General features: G+C 43.8%; 1 protein-coding gene across 1 annotated transcript in view; it reads right to left on the bottom strand.

The window, feature by feature from the left end:
• MTOR (mechanistic target of rapamycin (serine/threonine kinase)) overlaps positions 1 to 17,122 on the bottom strand; it is a 160,581-nt gene that overhangs the window by 49,495 nt on the left and 93,964 nt on the right. Inside the window, exons 29-30 of the mRNA XM_006866389.1 lie at positions 6,428 to 6,503; positions 2,968 to 3,107 (exon numbers count right to left, since the gene is read on the bottom strand). Of these exons, the coding sequence (XP_006866451.1) occupies positions 2,968 to 3,107; positions 6,428 to 6,503 (216 nt within the window). The remainder of the gene's footprint in view (positions 1 to 2,967; positions 3,108 to 6,427; positions 6,504 to 17,122) is intronic.

Here is a 17,122-nt window from a genome sequence, read left to right as displayed (position 1 = left end):
AGGAAGACCCCCAACGAGATGGATCAGCCAGGTGGCATCATTGATGGACTCAAGTGTGGCAGCGGTAGTGAGGTTGGCCCAGGATCGGACATTGTTTCGTGCTGCTGTGCATGGGGTCGCTATGAGTCGGTTCCGACTCGATGACACCTGACAACAACAAAGATTAACTTTACAAAAAAATGCTAAAGGGTGCTCTTGGGACTGAGCATGAACAACACCATCCAAAACTCAATCCAGATATACAAGTATTTAAAGTAAAACAAACCTACATCACTGGTCCAATAAACAACATTCTTATCAATGGAGAAAAGATTGAAGTTGTCAAGGACTTCATTTTTCTTGGATCAACTATCAACACTCACAAAATCATACAACATATTGTATTAGGCAAATCTGCAGCACAAGACCTTTTTAAAGTGTTGAAGAGCAAAGATGTCAGCTTGAGGACTAAGGTGCATCTGACCCAAGCCATGGTATTTTCAGTAACCTCACATGCATGCAAAAGCTGGACAGTGAATAAGGAAGACGGCAGAAGAATTAATATATTTGAGCTATGGTGTTGGAGGAGAATACTGAAAGTGCCATGGGCTGCCAAAAGAACCAGCAGGTCTGTGTTGGAAGAAGTGCAACCAGAGTGCTCCTTGGAGGCCAGGATGGCCAAATGTCATCTCTCATACTTTGGACATATTCGGACTTATGTCAGGAGGGATCAGTTAGTTGCTGGAGAAGGATATCATGTTTGGTAAGGTGGTGGGTCGAAGAAAAAGAGGAAAACCCCCAGTGATATAGATTGGCAAAGTGGCAGCATCAGTGGACTTAAGTGTGGTAACAATAGTGCCACACCAGGGTTCCAGAAGGATATTATGCTGAGTGAAATTAGTCAATCACAAAAGGACCAATATTGTACGAGAACAATGTTGAAAAAGCTTAGAATAGATTTTCTTAATGAAGGAAATGATCTATGATGGTTACGGGGAGAGGGGAGAAGGTTCAGTTATTCAAGGGCTAGAGGCTAGACATAGGTTAACATGGGTGATAGGGCAGGCAATATACAACAAGCGGAAGGTTAGCAGAGGAACGATCAAAGTAGGGAGACAAAGGGAGGAATGCAATAGTTACAGTGACTAGAGGTAAGGACTGTTAACTGATGGTACATGGAGGGGCTTGTAACCATGGAATGAAGCAAAGTATATGATCACCTGAATATAAAACTGATGATCTGCTCGGTAAACCTTCACTGAATTCACAATGAAAAATTTAAATAATAATTAGAAAGGGAAAAAAAAATGAACACAGCATATAGGACAGAGAGGTTTTATAAGCAGATCTAAAGGCAAAAGGCTCTGGTAGAGTGTCAGGAGGGCTGGTTTCAGGGGAGCCTTAGGCTTTTAGAATGATTGTGCTTAAGGAGCCTCACCTTCATTCTGTCATCCTCACCCCAGTCCCACCACTGCTTTTACACAGAATCAGTCTTTAAATCCTATCAATGCTACTTGAATCCTAAGCATCTCTGGATCCAGTCACTCTACCTCCACTGCCGTCACCATTTTCGCTTTGCCACCATTTTCTCTTCCTTGGGTGGCTAACTGGTCTTACTATTTCCTCTCTGGTATCCCTTCAACCCACTCTCTAATATGCTCCTACAATGCAAACCTCATCCTGACAGTTCTCTAAAGACTTCAATGCCTCATGGTGCCCTTAAAGTCCAGGCTCCTAAGATGGTCTAGTAACCCCATTAGATCTGGCTCCTACTTACCTCACCTGCATCACCTTTTAATCTTTCCACATCCCACCTGATCTTCCAGAACCTGGAACACTCTGTGCTTGCTCTTCCTCACTTGGCAGTCCAAGTAAGACATCCTGTACTTCCTGGAGGCCTTCTATACCCTTCCAACCCTGGATTCTCATTGGCCTCGGGGCTCCCGTTCTAGCTGTTTTCAGACTGCATTACAGCTGTCTGGTTGTCTGTCCTGTAAACTCTGAGAAGGCAGGAGCTGCATCTGTCTGTGTGTCCTCAGGGCCTGGCACAGGCTGGCAGTGCCTAAGGCTAGATAATTACTGGTTAAATGAACGAATCAGGGAGATCATGTCCCAGAGAAAGTCAGACTAATCTGCTAGTGAGGGGGTTATGATTTTAATATGGCATTATGTTTTAAATATTTTTTAAAGTATACTTGATGCTGGGGAAACAGAATGGTGACAATTTTTCTCCATCATTTTCCTAATAATTCTGCAAATCCAAACCTAAGCATGCGATTTCAACTGAGCACTGTTGTTGCTTCTACCAGGTGTACCCTTTTACTTTTCTCCCTCCTCCTTCACCTGTCTCCTAACTCTTAGTCCATCCTCCAGGAAGCACTGAGAGATCATCCTGCTCCTGCCTGGGTCACATGTCCCTCCTCTGGGCTTCCATAGTAGTCTGCTTATATCATGATCAATGCATGTTCATGACTTAATAGCCATCTGTTTACCTGCTTGTCTCATTAGTTACACAGTGAGGCTTTGAGAGTAGACACGTTTTCTTTTTTATCCCTGGAGCCTGATACAGTACTCCAGGGATGAAAAACAACACTAAAGCAAATCAGTCGGAGAAGGCCGGGCTTTGTTGTTCTTTCATCAGCAAGAGCTAGTGAAAAGCTCAACACTGCAGAGTAAGAACATGAGTCAAGGTTAACGGAAGAAGACGGTAGAAGGTGTGGCTCTCAAGAGCCAATCCAAGGCTCTCTTAAGGCATTACAAAGGGTTTTGTTTTTTTGTTTTTTTTAAAAAAAAAGCCTTGTTATTTAGCAGCTAAGACAAAACCGAGAAGTAAAAACACCAAGGTTGCAAATGGTTCCTCAGAAAATATCCAGGGATACAGAATGAGAGTCTAAGGAGAGAACTATGCTTGGGAGAACTTTCAAATACAAAGGTCAAAGCAATCATGTTTGTACCAGCCCACTCAAATCATCAACAGATGAAGCTCACCATTCCCCCAAGGCTTCAAGGCAGCGCATGCGGCCCAGCATCAGCTCCGGGTCATCCTTGTTGGTGTCTACTTTCTTATCATAGGCCACGAGAGCATCCTCCCACTCGTGCAACTTCTCATACCAGGTAGCCTGGATCTCCTGCCAAGTGGAAAAGAGAGAGGACCATTGTGAGACACAGAGCACAAGGGGTCACCTTCTTGAATCCCACACACTCTTTTACAGGGTGCTGTATTATACGTGGGACACTTCATACATACACACACATATATATATAGCCTGGTTTTGACTAAAAAGAACTCCAGGATATCCGGAGGCATGCTCTTTGGTGAAGGTGAAAATGCTGGTTTTCAGGCACACTGATAGAAATGATTCTGGGATAGTCTGAGAGCAGGTGCCAGGCCACAATCCCTTCCCAGACACTTGGGTCATAACAGCAGCATGTGTGTATATGAGGACAGGGCTAACCCTTTGGGGATAGCAGGAAGCCCTGACAGAGAGCCTGCAAGGATACCAACACTCCACCTGTGGAGGGCTGCCTTTGGGCCACATGACAGGGATGATCATTGCTTATTGATCAGACCAGAAAGACCATGCACCATCGGCATTAAAACAGCTCACTTTTTAAAAGCTCCTGATTCTCTGCATTTCTTAATGCATTTTTAAACTTTCAATACAGTATAGCACGACCACTTAAAATGTTTTGGAAAACCTTTTGCCCTTCTGCTAGAGTCTCTCATCCAATGCTCCCTCCTGCTCAGCCCTTGGCAGCTTTACCAGTGTCAGGAGCCAAAGGATGGTTTGCATTTCTCTGGGCAGATGGAGCGCCATGTGGAAGTTCAGATGGCCATGTGAGGAAGAGGTGCTACAGCCCTGAAGCTGCACACTCTGGCTCTCTAAACAGGACGCGGGTTCTACGTGTATCCCTGTCAGCCCTCCACCTCACTTTGTCTTTGGACTTCTTCATCTGCAGCTGAAAAAAATGACTGTTTTTCTCCAGGGATTTCTTTAACAATGGGATTCTGTGGTGGTAACGCAGGGTTAGGAGTCCTGATATGGCACTGTGGGATTATGCATTGGATCACAAGGTTGGTCTGAACCACAAAGTCGGCAGTTCAAATTTACCAGCGCTCCTCGGAAACCCTATTCATGGTTGCTATGAGTTGGAACAGACTCGATGACAACAACAACAACAACAATGCAGGGCTAACATCAGTTTCGGCCATTACCCTACCCTCTTTCTAAGTAAAAGGTTGAGTCGCATATACACTAAGAGATATGAGAGAACCTTGTTCTCCCTGAACTCTATAAGGAGTTCATTTCTGTTTTAGATTGCTAACTTGTACCTACTCTCCCCAGGGTGTTTTCAGTAGAGCTGATGCCTCCTTTCCCCAAAGTCTGTGTACAGTGGAGCTGGCTAGCTGGCCAGTGTGGGCAGAGGTGGCTCTGTGGAGAGTAAAACTACCAAAGCTGCACTTTCCAAGCCTATCTAGAATAACACCTCACTAGTATGCCTAACCTACACAGGGTTGCTGTTGTGTTGGAACCAACTTGATGGCACTTAACAACAATTATGCCTAAATATGAAAAAGAACACTTAGTGGCTGTAAAGACAGTGGAAAATTAAAAACTGAAATTAAAAATTAAAATGGGTAAATGTCCCATTTTGAATTTCTCTACTGGATAGAAGAGAGAAAAGGTAGGCTGATGCCTGAAGTACAGCACCCACTCAGTATGAATAAGCAGAACGTGGTGGGGGCGGCACAGGGAGCAGGTCAAGTAGGGGGCAGGACATCCTGAATTGCAATAGATTGCAGAAACTATAAGGATTAAGCAATGAATCACACAATAGTCTAATGAGACTGCAGTTACATAAATTGTGCTGAGAAAGTGCAGGCTCTGCCAAGAAAAAGCAAACGATTGTCAAGCTTAAAATGATTCAGCTACCTAAGTATAACAGAAAATCCACCATGGGCTTAACAGTACTCCTGGAACTAGTGGCCACCTTTAGAACCTAGAGACTGAGGAACTTTTATTTCAGGTTGGCATGCTCAGCCACTGGGGTATAAACTCTGTGCTGGCAGAGTACCTGTATGCCAGATGTTTGAGGAGTCTGCGTTTCAATCTACAGATATGAAAGGAGAATAAATCTCTGTCAAGGTGGAGTGCATTAAGTACCCTCTCTACCTCCGTCAGCTACCTAAATTTAACAGAAAATCCACCAAGGATTGTGGCAAGATGGATGAGGCATAGTCCTTCCTGTCTTGTCGTCATCCTGTCACCTGAAGAGATGCTTTTTTAGTCTAGCTACAGACAATGTGGGCTAAAGATGGCAAAGGCTTTCTTTAAAAACTTTTTCAGTCTAATTGACTAGCCCTTGTGTAATGTAAAATGCCAAGCAATTAAGCAAACACCTGGGAAATAGTCATCATTTCATTTACTATGGACTCTTGGTTAAGGAAGGCCTGAGTCAGTGACCTGCATGATGAATGAAAGGTGCCTTATCAAATATACGAACCCAGAACTTCTTGACTTTCAAGGACTTTAATTCTAAGTTGACTAAGTCAATGTTTATATATGGCTAGGAGTTACCAAAGCACTCTCCTAGGACCACGAAGAGTTATGGAAACATTTTAATATTGGTAGGGCAAAGATGGCAAGAGAGCAGAAATGATGTAAGCAATATGAAATGACAAATCCATCAATAGCATGTACAAAACTCAAGCCCAAACCCATTGCCTGTTGAGTTGCTTCAGACTTATAGTGATGCTATAGGGCAGTATAAACTGCCCCATAGTTTCCAGTCTCTAAATATTTAAAGAAAGCTCTTTTCTCCCATGAAGTGGCTGGTGGATTTGAAGTGCTAACCTTTTGGCTAGCAGCTGAGCGCTTTCACCACTATGCCACCAGGGCTCCCGACAGTATGCATAAGTTCTAATTATTATTATTTCCTGGAGAATTGGCCCTGGTTTCTTTCTAAGTATGTCTTGAGTATTAACCGTCAGGCATGGTTCTGGCAGTTCAGGGTCAGTAGCCTGGGGCCAGAGTGCCTGGGTTTAAGCCTTGGGTCTGCCCTTTATTCAGTCAATGAGCTAGAGGGTGGTTCTTAACCTACTGGGGATGCAGATGCCTCATCTGTAAAATGGAATTAGCAACAGTAGCTACTTCACAGGGTTCTGATGAAAATGGAATTCGAAATACAGAAAGCACTTAGCACTAAGAGCTAGGTAAACATCTTGACTTCCTATTAATGCGATTCTGTCCTTATGATCTATGCTCAGTTTGAACACAGTCCAGGTAGCACTGTCTCCTTTATCCAAAATAGACAGACAAGTCAGCATTAGACTGTTAGAGATCGGGAAAATACCAGCAAAGAAAAGTAACTTTCTCCAGGTAGTGGCCTGCTGCCTCCCTAGCCAGGTTCCTAATGCTTGCTTTTCTAAGAGGAACGAGGCACTTACCAGCTCTCCAAAGTGTTTCATGGCATATTCTAACACCCCGGCAGCTGCCTCGGGCTGCTGTAGCTTATTATTAATGCTGGGAAAACAAAAGGAAGAGGTGGTTACACTCAACACGTCTGAGGGTGGGAGGACTGGGGATCATTTGTGGGCAGAGGGCTCACGAGCACGTTGGGGGCAATGTCGTACAGATGCAGAGAGAGCATCAATTTTTCTCCTGCCATCCAGAAGGTTCCACTTGGGTGATTTCATCTGAGAAAATACTCCTAATATCTTGGGGGTGGGGGGGGGGGGGTGGACAGGAAGTCTCGCTTGCTCTGGGGTCCTCCCTTTAACCAGAACTGATCAGTTTGCTCTTAGATATTTTAAATCAGGAAGCATCCGTATATTCTGAAAAAACGAAAAACTTGGATTCATGAGGTCCTGCTGAACTTTCAACTCCTACTTTCCATCTTCAGTTGCTTTTGGTAACAAGAATCACTAAAATAAATGAAAATCATGACTGTAAAAGGAGCTCTGGTAGCGTAGTGGTTACGAATCGGGCTGCGAACCGGAAGGTCAGCAGTTCGAAACTACCAGCTGCTCCGCGGGAGAAAGATGAGGCGATCTGCTCCCGTAAAGATTTACAGCCTCGGAAACCCTATTCAGGGTCGCTATGGGTCGAAACCGACTCCACGGCACATAACAACAACAACAACAAGTGACACTGAGGTTGAGCCCTATCAAGGCCAGACTGCTAAGGGACCATGGTTTTAGAACCGTCCCGACTGCTCCCCTGGTAGAGCCCACTTCCTAGTCCTTCAAACTCAGATTGCTCCTCAGGCCCTCCTCAAGAACCAGCTGCTCCCTCTGCATCAGGCTGGGGAAGGGCCATGTCTAGAGTCCCTTGGCCTGGTCTCGGGCACAGTGGTGCTCTTCAACAACAATGCACTGCTTTGCTGATGTTTGTCCAGTTGGGGTTGGAGGACTGGGACTGTGGTGGGGCAAGTAGGCAGTGCCACTACGAGATTTGGGGCCAAAGTTGAGGTCCTAAATATAGGAGAGCCATGGGGACTAGACCCTTGTTTTAACAGGGACTTCTGAAAGAAACCATTAAATAAACAGCAACTCAGCCCAACACTAATCCCAACCCCAAGTTCTGGAAGAAAGGAAGAGAGGGAGGGAGAAGGAGCAGACTTGAGAAAGCCATAGGACAACAATAGTTCTATTGGCATTTTGTCACAGGTCAGGAGCAAAATGACACATCAATAAGGAACTCTAGACCAGTCTAACCAGCAAGGATTCAGTTTTTGCCCTGAGTACAAACTCTACTTCACTAGAATTAATTTTTAAGTGGTTTTGGGAAATTCTAGGATTTGGGTTCAATTTGGTAATGTGGTAAGAGACTGCTATTATAAATATTTTTAAAAATTCAAACTCTACATTTCTTGTAATAAAACCAAGAGACATAACTGTCCAGCAATCTGATGAACCAGAGAAGTAACATTTGTGAAAGTAATCATCAACTGTCTCATATTTACAAAGCACTTTTCAAATAATCTTTACAACCTATCACTTCTTTGGCAAGTTTTATTAGTTTTGTTTTACAAAAGGAAAAGACCATGGAAGGGAAGTGATGTGTTCTAAGGACCACAATCAATCTGAACTGTCTCTCTATATGTTTTTAGCATCGCAGTATTCTCTAGGAAGCACTATATAAGTATTTCCAAGCTGAGAAAGAGGCAAGGTCGGAGGAACTAACTCCACCGCAGGTATGGGTGAGTGGTTCCTGATGCCTCTTGGCCCCATCAGTGAGGAACTGGACTTTGTTGCTCACTTACATGGGGCTGGACAAATTGTCCTATTAATTAACAATACTGAGCAGATATGCAATTACCTGGTTCCTTGAACCCAAATAAAGATTTTGGAAGTACAAGGCATGAAAAAAAAAAGCCCAAAGGAGGCCCTTCCTATATACATTGCCCCTAACATGACTATTGGGATGGCCCAGGTAGAAGCATAAATTGTTCTGAGGAGGGAGGTAAGATGGTTCTGAACCAGAAGCATCAAACTCTAGGAATCAGACATAAAAATCCAGGAGTTCTAACAACAGCCTCCCAATCTTGTATCCTGAATCATAGTCAATTATTTTCAAGAAGAAATTATATACAGTCTCAAACTATAAACACTGCCTCATTGTGGGAATTAAAAAATCCACACAAAAAAGCCTTTTCCCAACCCATTCTCCCACTTACTATGCATTTTACAACAAGCTGATCAAAGTCAGAAAGTATTGTATTTTTTCATACCATATCAATATAAAAAAAAACATAATGGGCAGAAATGATGTAAAAAAGCTCTGGCTCAGTGTGCCTAAGCATATGCCACACATCTCGTGACACTGGTCTTATTTACCCTCATTCAATAGTCTGAAAAAATGTTCTTTTTTTTTTTTTCTTTTAACTTTTTATTAGGAATTGAGTGAAGGTTTACAAAGATCATCAGTTTTACATTCAACAAATCATACGCTTCGTTTCATCTCAATGACTGTAATCCCCTCCATGCAATAACAGTTTAATTCCCAATAGCATTTTCTCTTTTTTGACTACACATATTTCTTTCTTTGGCCTGTGGAAAATTCCCAGACCTAGCCATGGTAACCATGGAGTCCTGGTGTGGTGCTGTAGGTTAATGCACCAGACTGCAAAGCTGTTTGAACCGTGAGGTTGGTGGTTCAAGCTCACCAGCTGCTCCTCGGAAACCCTATAGAGGGTCGCTATGGGTCGGAACTGATTCGATGGCACTTACACAACAACCAGGTAGCCATAGAATGCTAACTGAAGATGTGGGGGCTTCTAGAGAGTTAGAAGTGAGGAAAGGGCATACTTTAAATGATCAATCTTGTTTGGGACTTTCTTTCTCTATGACTCTGGTACCCCATAATAGAAGGCAATGTATTATAATAATGACAACAACAAAAACATAGCTACATTTATTGTGAGCTTACTGCATGTGCCAGGCACTGTGCTTACTGCTTATCTGTATTATGTCAACTCTATGACGTAAACACTATTAGTAAGAATTCCATCTTATAGATGAGGAAAAGGTGGGTCTGTAGGTCACAGGCTATTTGATGTTATTCTTTTCCTTAAAACATTTTCCCATTCAAAAGGATGTTTAGTATTAAGGATACACTGTAAACGCTGTGATGGCAAGGACAATGTCTTAGCTTTTTACCATCAGCATCAGTAGGCACCCAGTCAAATACTTGTAAAATGAATAAATGGGGGCAGTGAGTGGAATGTTTTCAGTTAGCTGACTCTCTATAATTCACTGTGCAGAAGAAAGGAGCCCTAGTACACTTTCATTTTAATGTCCTCATTGATACTGTGGCTGGCACTCACTCTGACCCCAAGGTCCCTATCCTTCACTTCTTATTTTCCTCTCAAAAGCTACTATGACATCCTAAGGCCCCACAACATGACTACAGCTTCCACAGACTTTTCTAAGGCAGCCGCACTTATAGACGGAGCCCAGGACACAAGAGTGTGGGATATGCTAGTCTCTCAGAAAGCTTAGGAGTTCCTGGCTCCTAGGTCCCTGGTCTCCTTCCTACTTGAGTGACACAAGGCTGTCCTTTGAAATTTTCTCCTTTTAAACTCACATGTGATTTTATAAGACTGAAGGGAGACACTGTATGTTCGGCTCATGTAAAGAAATCACCTTTACTCAACAAAGCCCCCTTAATAAGGAACTTTCATTTTATGGGGCAGCTGGGAGTGTCATAAAGCCTGTTCCATAAATGCACCCTGTGTGCCCCTCACGTCTTTCCCTATCAATGCTGAAGGCTTACAAAGGCCAAACTGTTGAAAACCCAGCCCAACAGAGAGGTGGTGAACAACAGAAAGCAGACCCTGCTACCACTGGTCCAGCTAAAAGACTCAACATATCTAGAGCCATAGAGGTTTAGGCAGCAGCATGCCCACGACACAGATTCCCTGTTTTCTCCCGATTAGCTCTGGGCTGGAGGGAGATGAGAACTGCACTGCAAGGATTTCTAAGTTAGTGGAGACTAATTCCCACTGATGTCTTAACCCGGGTCTAGGGGAATATTTGTATTCAATTCCATTTTCCAGTGAGAACATCCAGTTGTGGTCTTATATAGTAATGATCTATAAAGAGCAAACAGAAACTGCCTTTATCTGCATAATAAAAGCCATAGCCACAGATGAATCGGGCGTTAGGAAGACACTGGAGAGAAGCAGAGAAGAGAAGAGTCAGTGGAGCTGTCAGCAGGGTACCAGGCAAGAGGCATTCAACAGACAAAGTCATTCTTATTTCCTCCCACTTTCCTCCCACCCCAGGATTTACTTTTCATTAAAGAAAGATGTGTTGAAGTTTATGAGACTGGGAACATTCTTGGCATTTGAGGAACATGCTGTCCAGAGTTGAGGGAAATGCGCAAATAAGGTTAAGAAACTGCCTCTTGCGATTGTTACAAGTGTAAAGGTAGAATTTGTATAACATTAAGCGGGGAGTAGCTAATCTTAAATTCCAGGAACAGAGGACCCTAGGACCATTAAGGGAGAAGAGCATGAGGAGAACGTGGGACCTTATCCAGAGAAGCAGCGACACCAGAGATGGAGGCAGAGGTGACGGCATGGAGAGGGGGAGCGACTGAGGACTCTAGACTCACGGAAAGAGAGTGACTGTGTGCTGGGGCCAGGAGGCTGGTTTGCAGAATGTACCCTGTGGTTGTTTAAATGAATATATATTCCCAAGTGTTTTTGTGTACATCATAAAAAATCCCCCCCAAAAAACAGAGGGAATAGAAGCAAATACTGTTAAAAGATGATGCATAGAGGGCATTGTAATCATTGCAATGAAACAAAATATGATAGGATGAGTGCAAAACCAATGTTAGCTTATGCAAACTATCACTCAATTCACAATAAAAGCTTTAAAGAAAAGAAATTGCCTCAATGACTTTGTATACTGAACAGGTTACACCAAGTATCTTTTCTCCCCATTCTTCAACACCCCTTTCTCTGAAATAGGGAAAGTACGTATGATGAGTACACAAGTCAGATGAGAAAGAGGCTCTCAGGCCTTGGCAGGTATCCATCGAGAGGGATCCTGGGGGGCTAATAATGTTGAGAGTGGGGCCTTTTCACTTCCCATGAGCCCTCCCTCTTATTAACCTCTCAGTGCGGTTCACAAGCAGGCCATGATCCACTTTAGCGCTGTGGAGGAGACAGACAGACAGGGTCAGTTATGAACTACTCTTTATCCTAATGCTGGCCTACCACAAAGCAATTCAAGGAGCTCAGCTTGGCTGCCTGCTGCCAAACCTGAAGAACCGTTGTTTTCTAGGTCATTGCTCCACTGGCTTCTGGACTGACGTCAAATCCAAAGTAATTTGACTTGGTAATAATTTCTCTTTGTATGGCTCATTTGGTTATCAATCCCATCTTGCAGCCTTGGCAACTTGGTGACCTACAGGTTATTAAAAGCAAAATGATGCTAGACCATTCAGTACAAATCTGGACCCTGTTGGAAAGTCCTCAAACATGGAACCACTGCAGTCTCATCTGGGGGAGCGCGTTTGCTTTTCCAAGTGCTCCAGTTAGGCATTTATGAGAACATTACCCATTTGCTATCCAAATGGTCCGGGGCCTTCCTTTTCCGGTCTATTTCTGGTGGCAACCATGGTCTGCATTTCATTTGGCTCCCTGTCAAGTAAAAATTTCCTTAACATTAGGCTGGCGACATGCGCTGCAGTCTATAGGGGACTGCAACAGGTCTGCCCCAGTTCCTGACCAGCCAAGACGAGGCCAAACTGGACACTACTTTGGGTCTGTTACTGCTTCATCGGCAGTTACTCTCAGAGTGGTCACTGCTTCGGATCAGACCCTATCACTTCTCCTAGTGCTGAGATGTAGGTCTTTGTCCAATATGGTTACAAACAGAACCACTGTTTCCATAATCACACCATGAAGATTTGGGGTGCTGGGCCCTGGTATTTTTAATTGGGCAGCTCCCCTGGGACTCTGGGAACAGCATCTGGTCTGGTGACTCAAATGTGAACATCTTGTAGAATAAGGTAATTTAAAAGTGAAAGTATGGCAGGACAGAAGGTGAAGTGGGCACATTTTTAATGTGACAGGAAGGGGATTGTGAGGAGCAGTTTATATGCAGGAAGCAGAGAATGCAAAGGGAGAGTGGGAGGCTTTAGAGCTGTCTGCCTTAACCTTTTCATGATCTGAGAAACACACATTGCCCATCCACCTACATTTTCCCACCGCTGGGTTTGTGGGAAGTTGCTAGGTCACTTTTAGTGAGTGCTGCCATCTCGTGGGGGCTTGTATAACTGCATGAATCCAAAGAGTTGGATTCATTTCACCGATCCTAGAACTGGAGACTCCTTGGGACATATGCATCCCACTTGTATCAAAATTCATATTATATAAAAAAAAATTATCCCCACCCATTTCAGTCAAAATGTTTCCCATTACTGAAAACACATGATTTCAACAAAATATTCAAAACAGAAACTAATTCGGTTTTGAAGTTGAAGAGGCCGAGTAAAAATAGCATGTTTGAGTCTGGCAAGGTCAAAAGTTTTCTTTCTTGCTTCAAGAACTTTGAGGGGGAAAAAAAAAATCACATTACTCCTTTTCTACATAGTAAGAAAAGAAAGTTGGCCCCAGTAGATGTTTTCAAAGCTGGATCTTCAATGTCTTTGCAGCTCTTAGGTACTGAAGGTATCAAGAGACAAAAGACTCAGAGCAAGAGAGGTGGCCAGCCTCAGACTCTCTGATAGCTCCTTGCTGCCTCAGTCCTAGAGTGGCCTAATAGTAGTGTTCTTACTGTGCCTTCACCTCTTCCTTTGAACGACCCCAGTTTCATGGTACAACTGCCACAACACCTAGAGGACACATTAAATCTGTATGTGAGGACATGTTAGCCCCAAAGAATATAAAGAACAGAATGATAAGAGCTGTCCAGATTTGAAAGTGGGGTAGAAATCCTGTCTTTTCAAGATAAGTAAAAGAAAAGCATCTTTTTTTTTTTTTAATTAAGAAAATTTTAGGTGAAGGAAGTTCCCCTACAAAAAGTTTGTGGAAAAATTCCAGTATCTTTTAATTCCATTTTTCCATGAACTGTTTGAAGCCTCCTTATACAATCACCTTTCTAAAGTGTTATTTTTACTTGTGCAGATAAAAACGCATAGTTTATCCCCAGTCACAGCAACCTGAACACACATACAAGCTTGTGCTCTGCCTTTTCATGTAACAAAGGCAGTTCCCACTTTATTCAGGGTTATCTTCTAATGGCTGTATAATAATGTCCTCCCACTGACAGATGCCAAGGGGCCCTGGTAATGTAGTGGATTACGAGCTGGGCTGCTTACCACAAGGTCAGTAATTTGAATCTACCACTTGCTCCACAGGAGAAAGATGAGACTTTTTGTTTTCATAAAGACTTACAGCCTCAAATAACTCTATACAGGGTTGCTATACTCAGAACTGACTTGGTGGCACACGACCACTATCACTGACAGATGCCAGGTACGTACCAGTCTCATGGTGCACCCTTGGGTGGCTGAAAGCACCCTTTTTAGAAAAGCAGGCTATCAGGAGTGCTGGTCAGGTGCTCATAGGCAGGACCCTTTGATTCTGGTGAAGACGACAACTCGGCTCTGGGGAACAAGTGCCCGCCCAAAGACGAGCAGGTGCACGGTGATAAGCCAAGTCAGTGGTCCCACTACCACATCGCCTCCAGGCCTCTCCTTGCTGGGGGCGAGCCAAGCGTCCTGACCCTACCCAGCATAAGGTACAGAGAGGCCACCCAGCCCAAAGTATCCAAACCCACAATTTGTGCTGGCTGGGTTTCCAACCGAGGGGCCTGTCAGAGGCGAGCTGTAAAAATGATGAATGGCTGTCACATTTCCAAGGCTCTGGCTGATTTAGGGAGCTATTGGCAGGCACATCACTCCCAGCATGTCAGCCAGTTAATTACTTCCAACTTTATCTTTCTTGTCAACACTTCTTGACAAATTGGCCATTATCTTTTTATTCTACAACAATGAGTTGAGCACTGCTCCTTTTCTGGTGATGCCTGGAGGTTTTTCGCCCCCTTCCCACTTCTTCACATCCCAAGTGAAATGAAGAGCTCTAAGAGAGGCTAATAGAAAGACGCTGTCAGGGAAAGAAAGAGCGAGAGGAACAAAAGGGGGAGGGGCTGACAGACTGAGCCCAAAGCAGATTTTTATCTACCTTGACTCAAAGTGGCATATATATTCTGGTTGAAATCCTGATTTCTTGACTTCTGAATGTCCTCAGTCTACCGTGAGGATGAAGTTGGGAAACTTGTTAAATGAGCTGGTACCTAATGTCTGGGTAGCTTTTAACTCTTCACATTTATCTGTATACAAAGATGTGAGCTGGTCTTCTACTCATTAAAGAGTCGATAGTGCTTCCAGGTCAGTTCAGACTCATAGCGATCCTGTGTAGAGTTTCTGAGGAGCAGCTAGTAGATTTTAATCCTGGACCTGTGGCTAGCAGTCTAGTGCTTATATTACAACACCACACCAGGCCTCTAATTAAAGAGTTAGGCTACCTCAAAGGAACACTGATGCCCATTCTGGGATCCAAGAACTCTCTGTCTACCTTCTTGGTAAGGCTAAGCTTACGAAGTGGACCAAGGCACACTATAACTGGATAACAAGATTTGCAGTCAAGGAGAAGTACAAAAGAACCTGGAGAGAACAGACAGTGTTGCTCCCCCTGATAAATTTCCTCTTTGCCAGAAAAGATTGTCAGAGAGGCCATAAGGAATCACCGGAATCGTCTATATTTCATTAGTTCCACAACGCACATTGTTTTCACACTTTAACATCTCTGAAATTGGGATGTAGTTTACAATTCAGGTTTCATGGAATTGGGACACAATTTAACTGCCAGCAGTTTCCATCCTTCATTTGTTAAGTTGTTGTTAAGGACTGTTGAGTCTGTTCTGACTTACAGGGACACTGTATAGGTTTCTGAGGAAAAGCTGGTGGGTTTGAACCACCAACCTTGTGGTTACCAGTCCAGTGCTTATTCTTCCGCACCACACCAAGACCCTAAGGGGTACATCAATAACAGAAGTGGCTTTTCTAATTCACTGTAAGAATGGTCCTATTCATTCTATGATCCTCTCAAGAACGGATTCCATCCTGGGAAAGAGCAAAGTACTAAAGCCAGCAGCTTCCCCTTAAGGAAGGTCTTGGGTGAAACAGAAGACTCTCTGGCCATTCGACCAGAGAACCCCCAGAATTCCTCCCTTCTTATAGTTTCTCACTGATAGCTAGCTTTTGGCACTGATAAACAACTTTCTTGGGCTTTATAAGATGTTCTCTCTGTTAACATAGTGGTTACAAACCAGGCTGCTAACTTCAGGATCAGCAATTCGAAACTACCAGCTGTTCCGCGGGAGACAGATGGGGATTTCTGCTCCTATAAAGAGTTACAGCCTCGGAAACCCTGTACAGGGTAGCTATGAGTCAGAACCGACTCCATGGCACAAAACAACAACAACACAAGGCAAAATCCTACACAGTGAACCTATAGGGAATCGTTAGAGCAGTTGGCAGTTAACCTACACTGTGCTGAATGATTACTGGGGAGACTTGAATTCTTGGGTATGATTATAGAGAAAGGGGAAATAAAAAGATAGGCAAAACTAGCCTAAGTACAATCTGTGCTTGTGCCTTTGCACACAAGGGGTTTCCTTCATCCTCCCATGGCTGCTGCTTGGACCTTTCCTATGAGGGGTACAGATTACTGGAGGACCCCTGGCACTGGAGCTTGCATGAACCCAGAGGTTTGGAATGTGTTTTTCTTGTGAAGTGAGCAACTCCAAACAGATCCTCGCCTCTCTGGACTCAAGTGCTTTTTGTTCCAGCAGAGGTGTGGAAAGAGATGAGGGCTGTGTACCTTTTCTGGAAGCCAGGAAAGAACTGTAAAAGCAGGACTCATACTTCCAAGCACTGCAATAGCAACACTTTGGAAGCATGTGTTTAGAATTAAACAAGACCTGAGAGTGGGTTTTATTCACCCATTAAGGTGTCGCCTGCAGACTGTAAAACCCAGTCACCCTGGCCATGAATTGCTTGCTCAGGCACACCTTGGCTCCAAGTCTCTAACATTCTTCAAGGATGACAGGTCTGTTTTCCCATCAATACTGCCTTGGTCCCAGTGGCAGGGATCCAGCCCAAGGGCAGGAATGCAGTTCGCAGGGCAGCCTGGGGTCTGGGCTCTTGATCTTGTCCTGCTTCTCTTGACAGGGTCTTGTCACTGGTTCAGAGAGTAGTACTGGAATTGCAATGCACTGGCATCTGACTCCCCTTGGGGACACACATGATTTGTTAGGCTCCTAGATAAATTATGGGGACACAGCTGCTCAAGAAGAGGCTGTTTTGTTGGGGAGCATGATAGTTTCTTTGTTCTGTCTTCAACTGTGAGTGGCCCCTCAGGCTGTGATGCAAATTAACAAGCCTGTGGAATAAGTAGGGGTGGGACAAAACCCTACCCCAAATGCTCTGTGGTCCTCAAGCTGATCTCCAAACATCAAGAGAGGTAAGACATAAATTAATGGGTTCCAGAGACATGAGGTGATTAAACAATGAGGATCCTATTTCAAGTTATTGATAAAAACAAGAGGATTTCAACCAAA

Source organism: Chrysochloris asiatica, unplaced genomic scaffold, assembly GCF_000296735.1.
Source record: "Chrysochloris asiatica unplaced genomic scaffold, ChrAsi1.0 scaffold00090, whole genome shotgun sequence".
Classification (NCBI taxonomy): Eukaryota; Metazoa; Chordata; class Mammalia; order Afrosoricida; family Chrysochloridae; genus Chrysochloris; species Chrysochloris asiatica.
The sequence above is the reverse complement of the archived record's forward strand: the minus strand, read 5'-3'. Positions and strand labels throughout refer to the sequence as shown.